Below are 19,710 nucleotides of genomic sequence, written 5' to 3'. Positions count from 1 at the left end.
CTATCTATCTATCTATCTATCTATCTATCTATCTATCTATCTATCTATCTATCTATCTATAACCATACATATAATTTTTCCCTCCAACTACCCTAATACTGACAAAGGTCTTATGAGTTACAAATATCTTTCCATGTAGGAATGTAAACAGTTCAACATTAATAAGTCTCTCATGATTTCTCTTTCCTGTTTACCTCTTCATGTTCCACTTGAGTCTTGTATTGGGAAGTCAAATTTTCTATTCAGCTCTGGTCTTTTCATCAAGAATGCTTGAAAGTCCTCCATTTCACTGAATGACCATTTTTTCCCCTGAAGAATTATACTCAGTTTTGCTGGGTAGGTGATACTTGGTTGTAATCCTATCACCTTTGCCCTCCGGAATATTATATTGCATGCCCTGTGTTCCCTTAATGTAGAAGCAGCTAAACCATGCGTTACCCTGATTGTGTTTCCACAATACTTGAATTGTTTTTTTCTGGCTGCTTGTAATATTTTCTCCTTGACCTGGGAACTCTGCAATTTGGCTACAATATTCCTAGGAGTTTTCCTTTGGGTATCTCTTTCAGGAGGACATTGGTGGATTCTTTCAATTTCTATATCGCCCTCTGGTTCTAAAATATCAGGGCAGTTTTCCTTGATCATTTCTTGCAAGATGATGTCTAGGCTCTTTATTTGATCATGGCTTTCAGATAGTCCAATAATTTTTAAATTCTCTCTCCTGGATCTATTTTCCAGGTCAGTTGTTTTTCCAATGACATATTTCACATTGTTTTCTAATTTTTCATTCTTTTGGATTTGTTTTACAGTGTCTTGATTTCTCATAAAGTCACTAGCTTCCAATTGCTCTATTCTAATTTTTAAGGAAGTATTTTGTTCAGTAATCTTTTGGACTTTCTTTTCCATTTGTCCAATTTTGCTGTTTAGGGCATTCTTCTCTTCATTGGCTTTTTGGATCTCTTTTGCCATTTGGGTTAGGATATTTTATAAGGTGCTATTTTCTTCAGTATTTTTTTGGGTCTCCTTTAGCAAGCTGTTAACTTGCTTTTCATGATTTTCTTTCATCACTCTCAGTTTTTCCTCTACTTCTCTTACTTGCTTCTCAAAATCCCTTTTGAGCTCTTCCAAGGCCTGGGACTGATTCATATTTTTCTTGGAGGCTTAGGATGTAGGAGGTTTGACTTTGTTTTCTTCTTCTGGTTGTATGTTTTGATCTTCTTTGTCACCAAAGTAAGATAATGTAGTCTGACTCTTTTTGTGCTGTTTGCTCATGGTCCCAACCAATTACTTGAGTTTTAAACTCTTTGTTAAGGTAAGAGTCTGTTTCCAATGTGGAGAACATACTGTCCCAAGCTTCGGGGGTTTGTACAGCTGTTTTCAGAGATACTTCAAAGGATCTGAAAATTTTCGGTTCTTCAAGGGTGCTATGATAAGGGGTGAGGTGTTTCCTCTCCACTGCGACAATAAGCTCCACCATGCCAGCACTCCTCCTTGCCCCAGGACCGCCCCTCAGAACTGTGACCCAGATCCAAGCACCGGTAAAGCAAGAGATTCCTGCCTCAGCCCTGGCAAAGAGATCCTTGCAATCTCCCTCTGATCAGCCACTGGATTCCCCCTCAGTCTGTGGGCCAGAAGCTCAGGAGGCAGCCACTGCACTTGGAGGGGCTGAGATCTAGCTCCTTCTCTCTCTGCTGTCACAGACTTTTCCCATTGACCTTCTAAGTTTTCTTTGGCATTCATGGGTTGAGAAGTCTGGAAACCACCACAGCTGCCCGCAATTCAGTCCTCTGAGGCTTGCTCCAGGGTTGCTGCGGCCTGTGCACCCACACCAAACTGCACTCCTCTCCCAGCCTGGCACGATATACTTTTCTGATCAGCAATCCAGGTTGTTTTGGGCTGGAAATTTTTTATACTCTCTTTTTTTGTGCGTTCTGCTGCTTTAGAATTTGTTTAGAGCTACTTTTTATAGGTGGAGGGGTTTGAGGGAGAGCTCAAGCAAGTCACTGCTTTCCCTCTGCCATCTTGGCTCCGCCCCTTAATGGCTTTTTTTCCCTTGGAGTATCATGCTTAATTTCTCCAGTTAGGTGATTCTTGGTTACAGTCCTATCTTCTTTGCTTTCTGAAATATTGGGTTCCATGACCTACAATTTTTCAATGTTGCAGCTGCCAAATCGTTTGTAATCCTGATTGTGACTCCCTGATATTTAATTGTTTCTTTCTGGCCACTTGCAGTATTTTTTTTCTTTTACCTGAGAGGTCTGTAATCTGGCTGTAATGTTCCTTGGAGTTTTTATATCTTTCCTGAGGTGATCAGTGGATTCTTTAAATTGCTTTTTTGCCCTCTGGTACTAAGATATCAGGGAAATTTTCCTTAATAATTTCTTGAAAGTGACTGTCCAGGTCCTTCCAAATAGTCCAATGATTCTAACATTGTCTCTCCTAGATCTATTTTCGAGGTCAGCTGTTTTTCCAATGAGACATTTTACATTTTTTTTCATTCTTTTTAGTTTGTTTGATTAATTCTTGATGTTTCATAGATTCATTAACTTCCACTTGCCCAATTCTAACTTTTAAGGAGTCATTTTTCTCAATTAGTTTTGGTACTTCTGTTTCCATTTGTCCAATTCTACTTTTTTTTTGAGGGGGGGGATTTGGCAATCAGAGTTAAGTGACTTGCCCAAGGTCACACAGCTAGTAAGTGCCAAGTGTCTGAGGCTGTATTTGAACTCAGATTTTCCTGACTCCAAGGCTGGAGCTTTATCTACAGTGCCACCTAGCTGCCTCCTCCAATTCTACTTTTTAAGCAGTTTTTTTTCCTTTTTCCAAGCTGTTGACTCTTTTTTTTCATAATTCTCTTGCATCACTCTCATTTCTTTCCCAATTTTTCTTCTGTCTCTTTTATATAATTTTTAAGATCCTTTTTGAGCTCTTCCATGAGTTTTCTGGGCTTCAGACCACTACCCATTTTTCTTTAGGGTTTTGCCCATAGGTGTGACATTGATGTTGCCTTCTAAGTTTGTGTCCTTGTCACCATAATAACTTTCTATGGTCACATTTTTTTTTTTTTGTTTTTTGTTCATCTTTTTTGGCCTTTTTTCCTCTTTTTAAAAATTTGAGCTCTACCCCCAGGGTTGAAGAGGCACTGTATCAGGCTTCTTGTGCTAGGGCCTTCAGACCCTGTCTGGTTTACCTAGTGATGCAGTAATGTTGTTCTGAGGCCCAAGGGGAATCTTAGTGTCTGTGCTGCACTGAGGGGGTGAGATGTGGGTGGCTGGCACTACTGGAGGCCGTAGGATTCTGGAAGCTTAGCTCATACTGAACTAGGGTCCTAGTATTGGTGACTGGCATGTGCTGAGGCTGGTGGGGTATTCTGTGTTTCCCTGGGCCCATACTGAAGCATATGGCATTCTGGCAGCTGGAGATGACCTGTTTGCCTGAGGTTATGTTGAAGCATATGGTGGTGGCCTGGTGTTAGTAGCTGCCTATTTGTTTAGGCTCTAATTGCGTTGGCATCTACCTGTTTGTCTGGGGCTTTGCTGAAGCAGGTGGAGGTCTGGTCACTGGAGGATGCCTCCATCAGGTACTTTTTCGAGTGAAATATTTTTGTTTTCATGAAATTCATCATTTTAAATGTCCTTTTCATTGGGATACACAAAAGTTTAAATTGCTATTCTTATTTTTTTGGGGGGTGGGTATTGGTGGGAGAAATAAATCTTAGAATAGTATGTTGATATCTCTGTAATTATAATGCCCTTTCTTTTTGGAATCTCAGACATAACTGTATATAAAAGTAATTATTTTGTAATAAATATGCACAACTCATAAAATTATAATCTAAGAAAATAAAATTAGGTGGACTGTATATTTCAATTATTTATACAAACATATAAAATATTTTCATACTCAAAAATATACCACACTTTGGCATTTCCCATTATTATAGGAGGATTTTTTTTAACTTGGGAAATCTTATATGTCCTTATAAAATTTTATCACAATTTGCAAGTACATATTATTTTATTTTTAAATGACAGTATTCAATAAAAATTGTTGTTAAATTATTTGAAGGGGATAACACATTTTAAACCTTCCCCTTCTTGCTAGCACTGAAGAAAGACTCTTTTGCTTTGCCCATAGTCAGATACAGGTCCCAGTTCTGGGTGGCAGTGCCAGGGCAAGGAGAAACTATATAGCAGAACTCACAGTCACAGTGGAGAGGAGACCTTCCTCATAGTTCTAGGGCAGAAAAAGAGTTCTTGTGGTTGCTCATAGACCAAAGCACAGTCTAGGAAAGCAATAAACCACTTTCCTTAATTCATAACACTTTGGAAAAACTGCAAACTTACAGGTCCCTAGAAATGTCTCTGAAGAGTTGCACAAAACCTGTAAAGCTTGAGACAGTGCACCCTCCACCTGGAAAGCTGAGATCTACTTTAACAGAGAGTGAAAATCCAAATACTAGACTGGAAAAAAGAGGAAATAACAGAAAAAAAATTGACTATATATAGTTACTATGGTGGCAAGAAAGATCAGAACACTCACTCAGAAGAAGACAACAAAGTCAAAGCTCTTATATCCAAAGACTCCAAAAAAATATGAATTCGTCTCAGGTCATGGAAAAGCTCTAAAAGGATTTTGAAAATGAAGTTAGAGAGGTAGAGGGAAAATTGGAAAAAATAAATGAGAGTGATTCATGAAAATCATGATAATGAGTCAACAGCTTGGTCAAAGAGACACAAAAATAATGCTGAAAAAAATAACACCATAAAAATAGCCTAGGCCAAATGACAAAAGAGGTAAAAAAATCCAATAAGGAGAAGAATGCCTTTAAAAGCAGAATTGGTCAAATGAAAAAAAGAGACCCAAAAGCTCACTGAAAAAAAATAATTCCTAAAAAAATTAGAATGGAGCAAATGAAAGTCAATGACTTTACAAGAAATCAAGAAACAATAACATAAAAATGAAACAAAAAATAGGAGGCAATGTGAAATACCTCATTGGGAAAACAACTTACATGGAAAATAGATCCAGGAGAGATAATTTAAACATTTTTGAACTACCAGAAAAGCATTATCAAAAAAAAAAAAAAGAACCTAGACATCAAATTTCAAGAAATTATCAAGGAAAACTTCTCTGATACTCTAGAACCAGATGGTAAAATAGAAATTGAAAGAATCTACTGATCACTTCATGAAAGAGATTACCAAATGAAAACTCCTGGGAGTTATTGCCAAATTCCAGAGCTCCCAGGTCATGGAGAAAATATTGCAAGCAACCAGAAAGAAACAATTCATGAACTGTGGAGCCAGTCAGGATAACACAAGATTTAGCAGCTTCTACATTGAGGGACTAGAGGGCTTGGAATATAATATTCTGGAGGGCAAGGATCTAGGATTACAACCAAGAATCACTTACCCAGCAAAACTGAGTATAATTCTTCTGGGGGTAAATGAATATTCAATCAGATAGAGGACTTTCAAGCATTCCTGATGAAAAGACCAGAACTGAATAGAAAATTTGATTTTCAAATACAAGACCCAAGAAAAACATAAAAAGATAAACAGGAAAGAGAAACCATAAGGACTTAATAAGCTTAAACTGTTTATCTTCCTAAATGAGAAGATGATATTTGTAACTCATATGACGTTTCTCATTGGTTGGATAGTTAGGAGAGGTATATATAGAAAGAGGGAACAAGTGTGAGTAAAATATGAAGAGATGATATATAAAAAAATATAATTAAGTGGTGAGAGATGAATGTACTGGGAGAAGCAGAAAAGGAGAGGTAGAATGAGGTACGTTATCTCACATAAAAGAGGCAAGAAAAAGCTTTTATAGTGGATAGGAAGATGAGGGGGGTGAGTGGGAATGAGTTAACCTTACTCTCATCAGAACTGGCTCAAAGAGGGAATAACATAGACACTCAATTGGGTATAGAAACCTTTCTCACCTTATAGGAAAGTAGGAATAGAAGGAGATAAGAGAAAGGGGTGTGATAAAAGGGAGGGCAGATTGGGGGAGGGTAGTCAGAATCAAGACACTTTTGATGAGGGATAGGGTGAAATGAGAGAGAGAATAGAATAAGTAGGAGGGGAATAGGATGGAGGAAAATACAATTAGCAATAGTAACTATGAAAAAAATTGAAGGAAGTTTCTCTGATAAAGGCCTAATTTTTCAAACACATAGAGAATTGAGTCAAATTTATAAAAAAAAAAAATAAGAGCCATTCCCTAATTGATAAATGATTAAAAGATATGATCAGTTTTCAGATGAAGTAATCAAAGCTATATATAGCCATATGAAAAACAATATTCTAACTCACTATTGATGGGAGAGATGCAAATCAAAACAATTATGTGGCACTACTTCATATCTATTAGACTGGCTAATAGGACAGAAAAGGTAAATGAGAAATATTGGAGGGGATGTGGGAAAATGAGACATTATTAACACACTGTTGGTGGAGTTGTGAACTGATTCAACCATTCAGCAGAGCAATTTGTAACTATTTCCAAAGGGGTATAAAGTCATGCATAACCTTTGACCTAACAATACCACTACTAGGTCTGTATCCCAAAAGAGATAAAAAAAAGGAAAGGGGCCTAAATGTACAAAAATATTTGTGTCAGCTCTCTTTTATGGGCAAAAAATTAGAAATTGAGGGGATGACCTCAATTGGGGAATATCTAAACAAATTGTAATATGTGAATATGAGTGAATACTATTGTACTATAAGAAATGATGAGCAGGATGCTCTCAGAAAAACCTGGAAAGACTTGCATGAGCTGATGCAAAGTGAAATGTAATGTGTACAAAGTAATAGCAATATTGCAAGATGATCAGCTAAGAATGATTTAGTTATTCTTAGCAATACAACAATCCAAGAAAATTCTGAAGAACTTATAATGAAAAATGTTATCCATCCCCAGAGAAAGAACTGTTGGTGTCTAAATACAGATTGAAACACTTTTTTTTTTTACTTTATTTTTCTTGAGGTTTCTTTTTTTGTCTATGTTTTCTTTCACAACATGACTATTATGGAAATGTTTTGCAGGGTTACGCATATGTAACCTATATCAAATTGTTTGCCTTCTCAATGGGGGGAGGGGCAGGGAGCAAGAAAGAGAATTTGGAACTCAAAGTTTTAAAAATGAATGTTAAAAATTGATTTTCTATGTAAATAAGGAAAAATAATATACTAAATAAAAAAATTTAAAAAATCAAAAGTTAAGATATTTGATCACATTGTTCTCACTAAAAATGAAATAAAATTAAGCAAAACTTTTTGTAACATTATTAAGCTAATTATAGTGCTTTGAATTTATTTTGCAATAGGATCATGTATATTTAACCTGGAAAAGATCTTAAAAAATTAATTAAGTTTTCTGGAATTTTTGATATTACTATCTCCACTTTAAACATGTGAATTAACATCTAAAGAGGATGAAACTTGCCAAGGTCATGCAATTATTGAGTAGTGGAGAATATATAATCTAGCTCTCCTCCTTTCTAATATTGTGCTATTTCAAGTAGATCATATTGGCTCAATTATAGGAAAATTTTACTTTTCCTGACTAGTTTGCTTTTATATTCAACCTATTTAAGAGTCCCATTATAAAATGGCTGAAACCCTTTTAAAATACATATGGCAGGTGTGATAAAATATTTCCCAATTTGTAGTGAAACCATTCCCTTAATAGCTGGATCAGAGAGCCATCTCTTTATTTCTTACCCAGCAGTCCTCCTTTGGGCTTTGTTATCTCCCTCCAGTGCACCATCCCCATTTCAGTTTCTTTCTATGTCTTCCCCCATTAGAATATAAGTTCATTGGGCATAGTGGATTGTGTTTTGCCTTTCTCTGAATTCCCAGGATTTAGCATAGTGCCTGACAGACACATAGTAGGATTGTTGACTGACTGACTTTAAGAAAATCACTTTGGCAGTTTTGTGAGGGATGGATCAGTGTGGGAGAAAGAGTCATAAGATAAAGAAAGCACTTATAATACTGTTACAACATTCCGGTGAGAAGTATAAAGGCCAGAACTAGGGTGATAGTTTTGTGAGTGGAGATGAGGGAAAAGATATGAGAGATGAGAGGGGGACAGAAATGGCAAACCCAGCCCTGAATACAACTAGTATACAATCATATGCAAAAATATTGTCTGAAAAATCTTTTTTGTTGGTAACAATAAAGATATCCATGTATCTATTCATATCTATCTATCTCTCTATATCTATCTATTTATCTATCTATATCACTTTAATGGCAATTAAAACATTGTATAGCAGCAATTTGAGTCAAAGGACTAGATTCAAACTCACTTTTGCCATGTAAAATCAATATACCCTTGGGCGAGTCACTTAACCTGATTAGACCTTATTTACCTCAAATATAAAATTCAAAGGTTGAAAAGTTGTCATCTGACACTTCTTTTAGATCTATAACCATAACTCTATTAAATAAAAAAGCTTTAAAATGACTTTTACATATATAATTGTTTATATCCTCACAGAAGCCCTGCTATATAAGTACTATACATGTTGTTTTCATGCTCATTTTGGGGATAAAGTGATTAAAGTCTTAGTGAAGGGGGACTCAAAGCCATCTCGATCTTTGAATTGGACACTGTGGACTGCACAGTAGGTTCAGTATTCTTTCCATCATACTACACAGCCCTGTTATTGAACAGTAATCCTAACTTTGGGATTTTTCATAGGTAATCATCCATTGTACTATTCACTTGCTACCAATTCTATATCCACCATGTATTCATACTCTTACAAGATGTATGCATAAAAAATTAAAAAAATACTAAATTAAACAAAAGAGAACAACAACAACAACAAAATCATTTTACCATTTTATTCTGAGTCAAACTAAGAGTTGTTGGAGGGCTATAGAATAGGGAAAAACAAAACAAAACATCAAGGGAGCTTATATTATCAAACATGATGCTCTGTGCAGTGGGTCTGGTTTTATTGATTAGCTCTCACTCTGTTAATAAAGTGACTGTAAAGTTTGACTCTAACAGAATATAAATGAATACCCTTTCACCTTCATGACCCAGAAGTCTACAATATAGAGAATAAGCTATGTATATATTTAAGGAGTGAGTAGAGATGGTGAGCAGGGGAAGAAGAGAAAGCCAACAGAAAAAAAAAATTACTGAAGAGACACAAGGGACTGAATTCTATTGAAATAGCAAGGTTGTATCATTATGATATTAATATTAGGCAGTCTAATATTTTCTGATAGTTTTTATTATAATAACTCATAGCGTTGATTGAGTAATAATAATAATATGGCAGAAACTGAACCTAGGTCATCATCTTTAGATACAGAGTTCCAGTTAGCCATTATTCCATGCTAATTAAAGATTTTTGAATTTGGAGTAAAAGGATGAGTTAAAATTTTAGCTCTTCCACATCCTGTGATGACCTTGTCAAGACATTAAATATTTCTGAGTCTCAGTTTCATCAACTAAAAAGTGATGGAATTAGTCAAGATGATTTGTAAGGATACTCTCAATTCTATAGCTATAATTTTATTATCCTGTTGTGAGGTGCTGCTCTTTTCTTTTTTGGATAATTTATTCAAAGAGAAAACAAATGATATTTTGTCTGAGAAACAGAGAAAGCAGCTTTAGGAGAAACAAAGAAATCTGAGATAATCTGAGGGAAAAACAGCCACTCAGATAAAAGTGTTTTTGAGAAGAGGCACAACATTCTGATAGAATGGGAATGACAGCATGCCCCGCAGAGGAAACTGTGCTGATTGTTGTTAGAGATGACCAAAGTACATTGTTTCCTATGCCAAATTGAATGTGACTTTTTTCAGGACTTTATTGGGAATCTCTGAATCAAATAACTTTTTGGTCACTATGGAAAATATGTATGTACGTATAATATCTGACAGAAACTAGTAGGTTTTTTGTTTGTTTGTTTCAACCTAAAAGTGGGTCATTAAACATGACAAGACCCTGATTTGAAGGATGCAAAGTTGGCTAAGAAGACTCAGAGGACCCAATGAGAGAAACTCATTGTAGAAAATGGCAGCCCATTAAGGTGAGAAGCCAGGTGAAGAAAAAATTGAGATACAGTAATAGAAGTCAAAATAGCTAAGAAGCTGAAAGTACCTAAGCACTGCTGTGATCAGCTGACTAGAGACAGACAGGTTCTGTGGTGAATGCAGGGAACTGATGTGATTAGTGGAATATCTTGATTCTGAGAGCTGATTGGAGAAAGTATTAGTCATTTCTGTTTAAAGAACTGACTAAACATAGACTTTATCATCATCTACACTATTAAGAGGGACAATGTCTCAGAAACTTGTCTACATTGTCCTTTTTTTTTACCCTCTGTTATTTGAGAGGTCAAAATACTTTAAGGCCTATATGAAACCTGCCTGAATAGTTTGCATATATAAGGATTAAATGGAATTACACTGAGTTTCATGGTTTTCCAGTGCCTTCATAGGGGAACAGGAAGTTATGCAAACTCCATACTTATGAGTACTGTTAGCTAAAGAGCTTAAAATTACTTCAAGGGCTTCATAGCATCAGAAAACTAGTAGATGATTGAAAATGGAGAGAAACAGTACCACCAAGTAGGTGATCTGTGATTCTGCTTTTCCTGAAAGATACCAAACATATCAAAGCCTGCAGTATAGAATATGCTTCTTCAAACACATGGATTTTCCTACTCAGGTGCCTCATTATTTGATTTAAGTTAAGCACCATTACTCCTCCAACTTGCTGAACAATACCTCTAAGACACTATGTCCATTGGTCATAGAAAAAAAAATCCATTCTTTAGAGTGAACTGTTATATCTTGATTATTTCTTCTTTTACTTTCTATTTAGTGAACATTATGCTACAAACATTCTTTCTTCTCACTTAGTAAATGGTTCATGTTTAAGAGGTAAGGATATAACTTTGACTGATTTTTATAAATGGGAAGCAAAACAGTCTGTACTTAGGATTTATAGTCTGGAATATAAATATGCATTTTGAATACCAGAGTTGATACTAAGATTCTGATAATGAGTTGTACAGCTAGGTCATCTTTTTGGAGAGCCACCTCAAACTTCCATTGAGTGTTCCCTGATGGGGATAGTTGGTGACATAGCCCTTCCAGTTGAGAAAAAAAGGAGGGAGGGAAGGAGGAAGGGAGAAAGAGAGAGAGAGAGAGAGAGAGAGAGAGGAGAGAGAGAGAAGGGTAGCACCATTGTAAATCCATTGGGCTGCATTATGAACCTAAGAACAGTATCTACCATTTATGTTATTTTTGTGTTAGCCAAATACTTTATATATGTTATGATAATAATATCCAATATTTTAAGTTTATAAAATGTTTTACAAATAGTATCACTTTGATTCTCACAGCAACTACATGACGTAGGTATGACAATTAATTCATTTGGCATACTAGAATATTGAGGTGGAAAATGTTTAAATGACTTTCCTGGGACTCTTAAATGTCTATGATGAGATTATAACCCAAATCCACCCAAATTTAACAAAGTATCCACTGCATCACTTATTTAATCCTCCCAATAACCTTTTGAGATAAATTTTTCATTTTCAGTACTACATATGAGAAATCCGAGTTTCACAGAAGTTAAATGACTTGCCCATGGCTACATTACTAGTAATAATTAGATTCAAGATTTGAACCAAGATATTTTCTGATTATGACTAACAGCCTTTCAATTTATAAATGTTTATTCAATTGATCAAATCTCTGCCTCTATTAACACATACAGACTAAATTGAAGAACAAAGGAGATCTCTTAGGTAATTTAAAGAAATGCACATTTTTATCTTTAATTATAAGAATTTCATATAAGTAGAAGGGAACCAGAGACATAGTTATTTACTATACACATATTTTACTCAATTAGGGAATGGTAACAAAGGTGGCTTTATCCTCCTCCCTTGCCAGTTTTTGATCTGAAGAAAATCCCTCTTCCTACCCTTTATAAACCAACCTTTTATGCTTCATCTGAAGGCTTCAGGATAATATAATATTTCAAAATGCTTTACAATGGACATGTTTGCCACCCACATAGAATCATAAAAGAGTATCAATGAAGACAAAAATGAATAAACTTTACTCAGACTAACTCAAAGGATCTTACCATATGTCCATATCCTAAGGTTTGAAAACTTAATTCAAATATCCCTCAAAATTCTAGGGATTGGTATTTTAGAGAAGCAGATCAGTCAATTGAAGACATTGGTTCACCTAGTCAAGGGTCTTGAACAAAATATAAAACCAGAGCATTCAAGTGATTGGGTTTCATTCATGAAAGGTGCCAAAGTCTAATGTTGTAAAATAACTAGTCTTTCAAAAAAGGTCTCTGGCATAGAGATGGTTTCTCAGGTATCCCAGTTTTCTAACAAGTTTTCAGGTTCTTTTCAGGAACTGTCAATTTAATAAACCATTGCTTGATTGCCTCTTCCAGAATTTCATTATATATTTGAGAAACAACAAGATATACTGGAAAGGACAATACATTTAGAATTCAAATCTTAGATTCACTATTTATTACATGGTTTACCTTGGGTAAGTCACTTTAACTTTATGGGTCTCAGTTTCCTTATCTGTAAAATAAAGTTCAACAAAATCAAATCTTGGTAATCTAGTTTGTCTGGAGTTCTGACCCATCTTTTATGTAAAGATATATCTGGTAGAGTTATATATCAATATTGACAAAATGGAAAGTGATTAAAACAGCAACACTTCTCCTAGTGATAGACTGGGCTTACTTATAATGGTTTTAGAGATATAGACATGTCTATATCTGAGATTCTTCCCCTATCATCCTTTCATCATATATATGTATTCTTGAGGAAGTCATCTTCCTAAGTCCTGATCTTAATAGCTCACTTTGGAGATATAATATATTTATCTATTACTATAATATAATTAATACAATTTGTTGTTCTTTTTAAAATTAATTTATTTTTTAGTTTTCAACATTCACTTTCATAAGCTTTTGAGTTTTATATTTTCTCCCCCTTCTTTCCCACCTCCCTCCCCAAGACAGCATGCAATCTTATATAGGCTATACATATTCATTCCTATTAAACATATTTTCACATTTGTCATGTTGTAAAGAAGACTTAGAACCAATAGGAGGAACCACAACAATAAAGAAACAAAACAAAACAGTAGAAAAAAAGGGCAAATAGTATTCTTCAATCTGCACTCAGACTCCATAGTTTTTTCTCTGGATGTGGATAGCATTTTCCATCATGAGTCTTTTGGAGATGTCTTAAACTCTTGAATTGCTGAGAAGAGTTAAGTTAATCAAAGTTAGTTATCGCACAATATTGCTATTACTGTGTACAACATTCTGGATCTGTTCACTTCACTCAGTATCAGTTCACGTAAGTCCAGGTTTTTCTAAAGTCTGCCCGTTCATTGTTTTTATAGCACAATAGTATTCCATTACATTCATATAACACAACTTGTTCAGTCATTCTCCAACTGATAGGCATCCCCTCAATTTCCAGTTCTTTACCACCACAGAAAGAACTCCTTCAAATATTTTTGTACATGTGGATCTTTTTCTCATTGTTTATGATCTCTTTGGAATAAAGTCTTAGAAGTAGTTCTGCTGGGTCAAAAGGTAAGCACATTTTGATAACCTTTTGGGTATAGTTCCAAATTGCTCTCCAAAATGACTGGATCAGTTCACAATTCCACCAACAATGCATTAGTGTTCCAATTTTCCCATATCTCCAATATTTATCATTTTCCTGTTTTGTCATGTTAGCCAATGATAGGTGTGATGTGGTACCTCTAATTTGTATTTCTCTAATCAATAGTGATTTAGAGCATTTTTTCACATGACTGTAGATGGTTTTAATTTCTTTATCTGATAACTGCCTGTTCATATCCTTTGACCATACCATTTGTTGTTCTTGAGTTGTTTCAGTTGTGTTGGACTCTGTGACCCTAACTGAAGATTTCTTGGCAAAGATACTTGCATGGTTTGCCATTTCCTCCTCCAGCTCATTTTTACCGATGAGAAAATGAGACAAACGTGATTAAGTGACTTGCCCAGGATAACACAGCTAGTAAGTTAGTAAATATGAGGCCAGATTTGAACTCATGTCCTCTCAACTCCAGGGTCAGCACTCTATCCACTGTGCCACCCGGCTACCAAATAATTATAATGTAAATATCAATAAATATTTTTATACTAATATAAATATAAAATATATAGTATTTTGAGCACCAGCATTGCTAGTTGCAAATCACCTGGTTTATTAATGTAATTATTTGATATTATAAGACTGTTGAATTAATATTAAAGTTTTTATAGCTAATAGTAGTTATAAGCATGGACAGACAGTTAGGTGGTGCAATATATGTGCCAGGCCTGGAATCAGGAAGACTCATCTTCCTGAGTTGAAATCTGGTCTCAGATTCTTAATTAGCTGTGTGACCCTGGATAATTTATTTAACCCCATTTGCCTCCGTTTCCTCATCTATAAAATGAGCTGGGGATGAAAATGGCAAACTGCTCATGTATCTTTGTCAAGAAAAGCCCAAATGGGGTCGTGAAGAGTCGGACATGACTGAAAAGTGGGTGAAAAAAGTCATAAGCATAGAATTTGTAGAGCTTCTCAGGTATGTTTCCCTGTATAGGCGCAGAGAAATATTCCATATCCATAAACACACACATTTGTTACATATACACATTGTTGTGTATGTGTATATTCATGTATGTGTACATATTAATATAAACATGTATATATATAGATATCTTGAGATCTATATTTATAATCAGTCCTCATCATTTGTGATTGTGTTCATGTGATCTTATTGGTAACTTCATTTTCACTTTCCCTTTGGCAACTGTGAACATTCATGGCTATGAACACTAGAGAAAAATTAAAAGGTATTCCTCAATCTCTACCTGGTGCTCATGGTGAATGTTCTGTGTCTCCCACTTCCCCTGACTCTGAACATCCTGGCTAGTGTAGGGAAGCAGCTTAGAGGAACAAGGCTTGTCCCACCCTGCCTGCAAGGCAGGGCTGAGCCTCCAGGGGCTGGAATTTTGACTTTGGACCCTGGGAACCAAGGACTCACCCAAGAGGCCTATACTTATCACCCAGGAGCAGTTCAACCACCAAGCTGAAAGAATGACAATAGTAGGTGTTGCCCTTTGCCCACCTCATGGTTTTTTTAACCTTGCTGCTCCTGCCCCTCCCCCTCCATTCTGGTCTTGCCTCTCCCCACATTTTATGGATTGGTTGCTGTGGTTAGGAAAAGTGCACATTATCAGAATTAATATTTTGTTATGAAGAACTATATGCAGAAAAATGTATTTTCAGTTATCTCCAGTGAAATATTACAGTGTTTGGTTATTGTGGGAACCTAACCCCCCATTGCCAGAGATTTAATGTATCAACATTAATGTTTTGTTTTGTTTTGTGTTGTTTTGTTCTTTATCTTTTCCCTGTGTCTGGGAACATTACTCCCACAAAAGTTGAAGTTTGACTGGGTGTGTTTATAGATACACACTTATATACACAATACACATTTATGTATATGTCTATATTTATATATGTTGTGTATACATATGTAGATATTATTCACATGTGTAAATAAATTTACATACATTTTTATACATACATATACCCCTGTGAATACACATACACACGTTTGTATAAAATTAGTCAATTTCAAAGAATAGAACCATGAAGCAAAGACAAAATGGGGTATGACCTTTACCAGGTAAGTTCTTTTTTTAATAAGACAATGTGATTATGTGTGTGTGTGTGTGTGTGTGTGTGTGTGTGTAAGAGACAGTCAAAGAGAGAAATAGAAACATACATAGAAATATACATTACTACTTATGGACTTAGGATGCCTAAAGTGAGAACAGGCTCTCATAGAATAGTCTCCTATTATGGGAAGGTATTCTTCACTGACTTTAGAGTTTTTTTTACTAAAAGCCCAGTAACAAATATAATAGATTTCAAATATTCAGGTCACAGTTTCAGAAATTCTTAACACCGTAATACGACTGAGTCTCTTCAAAACAGTATAAGTTGTTTCTTTGCAGCCAATTAGCCAACTTGTTATATTAATTCTTAAATAATATAGATCGTCTTCTGTCCAGAGTCATAACCAGTGTTTTTATTTGTCTAGTCACAGAATCAAGTGCAGAATCTCAGGTTTTGCCAAGATCTCAGAGATGACTTTATCTAATCTACACCTGGACAACAGACCAAACAAGTAGCCTAAGAGATTTTCTTGACAGCCTATAGAGAAGTGGATGCTTTGCAGTAGGGGTGGTGTCACTTCTTCCTCCCCAGATAGTCTACATCTTGGAATGACTCTAATTACTAGAAAGCATTTTCTGTCATCAAACCTAAATCTGTCCCTTTGCAATTTCCACCCACTGCTCTTAGGCCTTTCCTTTTGGGATAATCTGAACTAGATGAATCTCCTCTCCCATGCCATGGCTACACTTTAAATACCTGAGGGCAAGTATTCTTCCCAACCCCAACACATGTTCTCTAGTATAATAGTAACAAGAACAAAGGTCTGTTTTAAAAGACAAATGAGACAACAATAATTGCCATTTATATACCATGTTAGAATTTGCAAAGTGCTTTTGGTAATTTTCTCATTTGTTTCTTAAAGCAATCTTTTTGGATAATAAGCTATAATTATCCTTTTTAATGATTAGGAAACAAAAGCTCAAATAAGTCACTTATTCAAGGCCCAATCCCTAGTAACTATCAGAGGTAAAGTTAGCCCTCCTATCTATTATTGAGGGGCTTTGAATTCAAATTCCCAATTGAAAATATGGCACTTCATTTTATCAATTGTTTCTCTTTTCCATATGGCAGTCCTTTAAGTAAATCAGTACAGCTAGTATGCCCCCTCTTCTCTTCTCCAGGCTAAATATTCCCAATTTATTCAATTGATATTCATATGGGATGAACTCAAGGTCATTCACCATTTTGGTTGCCCTTCTCTAAATACTTCATCTCATCAATGTGCTTTCTAAAATGGAGCTCTCACAATATTTCAGATGTGGTCTGAGCTGTAGAACAGAACTATCAATTTCTTAATTCTGTATTTTATGTCTCTCTGAAGGCAGCATAAAATTGCATTAGCTTTCTTGGGATATCATAGCACTGCTACTCAAATTGAGATTGTAACACACTAAAACTTCCAGATATTGTTTTCAGTTGAACTCCTCAATCACCAAACCTTCTACAACTTATATTCATGAATCTTCCTTTTTTTTAAAGTCATGTGAGACTTTACAATTATGTCTAATAAATTCCATCTAATTATATCTAATTCAATGTTCTATCTTGTTAACTTCTATTCAGATCCTGAATATGCCATCCTCCTGACTTTATACCATTTACAAATTTGATAACAGGCCACCTAATGTACGCTTTCATTCATTCTTTATCATTATTCAGAATATCAAATAAAATAGCACAATATACAGATCTCTAGAGGAATCTTGGTGGAAACCACTTCCACATGGACTTTGAGCCATTAATGACAATTCTTCAGGAATGGCCATTCTACTATTTTCATATTCTTAACCACTCAAATTCAACTAATCTGTTTCAAGTTAAGATTTGCCTAATCCTTTTTTTATGTGTGTCAGATTTTTAGCAAAAAGAAATGGGAACAGCATACTATGTTTCCAAAATCTCGTGGAGAATATGTCCATATTCATTCAGGGACATTTTCAGCCCCTGCCATTATGGAAAGCAAACTTTTTTCATTCCCTATCAAGCTCTACCTTCATTTTTTTTTTTCCTGTGATGAATCCATTTTGTCATGGAGTGAGCACCTGTGTGACCATTTAAGGATCATAGCACCAGGTGTGTATGCATGAGTGTGTCTCCTATGTATACTATTCTTCTTCCTGATTTCTTAGCATGACAGTTTTAGAAAGCCCTTGAGCTAGAGAAAAATTCTTAAGAGATTTTGAAAAAAACACAACAATCTCATGTGCTGAAGGATTGCATTAAACTATTTTTTTTCATACAGTGAATCTAGAGAAATACAACTTACTGTTAATAGCAGCCCTTAATTTTAATCATCATGCAAAATGTACTTTTCTCCTTCTGACTATGCTGTTGAAAGTGAAGAATAAGGAGGTAATGGGTGCATAATTGATAATGACCTATCAAGTTTTCTCAAGCTGCAAGAAGTTTTCTCATGAAAGAATATTTTGTGATAGGAAAAAAAATTAAGTCCAAGTTACCTTTTGCTTTGTCTGATTATTTCTGGGCCTTTTTTCCAAGAAACCACTGCTCTGGGAGAAGTCTTTGGTTTACATTCAATAATAACATCTCCACCAACTTGAGCAACAGAGATCTTTTGCAAGGAATTTTTGGAGAAATCAGGGGCTGAGGCTAAAAAATAAATAAAGTCATAAAGAAACAAAGTCTTTGATTCTTGCATTGATTACACAAATATTTATTGGGTACCTATGCCCCCAAATTACTCTGTATTGTCTTTCTATTTTTTTTTAATTTGCTTATCTTTGCACTTGTCATCTTTCAGTTTAATAAAAGCTTCTTGAGAGCAGAGATTCTTTCATTTGTGTATTTGTATCTCCTGCACATTAACACCAGACCTGGTATATAACATCATTTAATACATGCTTGTGGAAGCAAATTGAAATATGACATCAAAGACGCTGTGTTAGGAAATGTGTAGGAAGAAAGGCATCAATGATTTTCCATGTCAATTCAATTCAACTTAAGATGCATGTATAAAATGCTTACTTTGGACTAGGCACTGGGCTGGGGGCCAGAGATTAAGAAAATGAATGATTAAAAGGCAAGGTAGTTTAATCCTTCAAGAGGATAACTAGGTGGTTCAGTGCAGGCAGTAAAAGAAAACAGGGTTTGATGTAAAAAAGACTTGTGCTTGGATCCTTCTATAGACATATAAAATGGTGTTATCCTGGGAAAGTTGCTTACCCTTTCGGTCCCTGGGCTTCCTTGTCTGCAAAATGAGGAATATAGTAGAACCTACCTCACAGGTTTGCTGCGAGTGTCAAATGAATTAGTATATGTTAAAAAGTTTTGCAAACTTTAAAGAGATTTATAAATGGTAGCTTTATTGATGTTGCTGCTGCTGTTGTCAATACAGTCTGTGTTTGAGTCAAGATTAGAATTTAATACCTCTGACTCCAAAGCCCAGTGCTCATTCCACTGTGTAAGAACACCTCATAGAAACTTACATGCAAAATTATAAATAGCATTATCACTTTACTTCAAGAAGTTTACAATCTTGTATTGAAGATAAGACATTTAAACATCTGCATGTTATTTTAGGATATGCATTATGTGAAGAGTATGAGTTTAGTGCTGTAGGAGGTGAGAAAAAGAAGTATTCACTTTGACTGGAGTGGTTAAGAAAACATCATGAAGAAGTCAGTATTTAAACAGGGCATTTAAGGATATATTGGATATATGAATTTAAAGAATTCTAGGAAGAGAGGATTGCATGAACAAAATATTGTAAAGCCAAATATGTGGTAAGAACTTGTTTGATTTATAAAAAAGCTTGAAAGTATGCATAGGGTTAGATTGTGAAGGTCCTCAAAAGTCAGTCTAATGGAAATGACCCAGCAGGTGAATAACCCATTCACAGGCAGGTAGCTAAATGATGTAGTGGATAGAGTGTGGTGGCTATAGTA

The 19,710-nt window shown here is 35.3% G+C and overlaps 1 protein-coding gene across 1 annotated transcript in view; it reads right to left on the bottom strand.

Annotated features, from left to right (window-relative positions):
- The window catches only part of LOC114044482 (contactin-6-like), a 333,761-nt gene that overhangs the window by 108,113 nt on the left and 205,938 nt on the right, over positions 1-19,710 (bottom strand). Inside the window, 1 exon segment of the mRNA XM_027863984.1 lies at positions 18,265-18,415. Within this exon segment, the coding sequence (XP_027719785.1) occupies positions 18,265-18,415 (151 nt within the window).

This window comes from Vombatus ursinus, unplaced genomic scaffold (assembly GCF_900497805.2).
Source record: "Vombatus ursinus unplaced genomic scaffold, bare-nosed wombat genome assembly UNPS02014773.1, whole genome shotgun sequence".
Taxonomy (NCBI): Eukaryota; Metazoa; Chordata; class Mammalia; order Diprotodontia; family Vombatidae; genus Vombatus; species Vombatus ursinus.
Note: the sequence above shows the minus strand (reverse complement) of the source record. Positions and strands in the feature narration are given on the sequence as shown.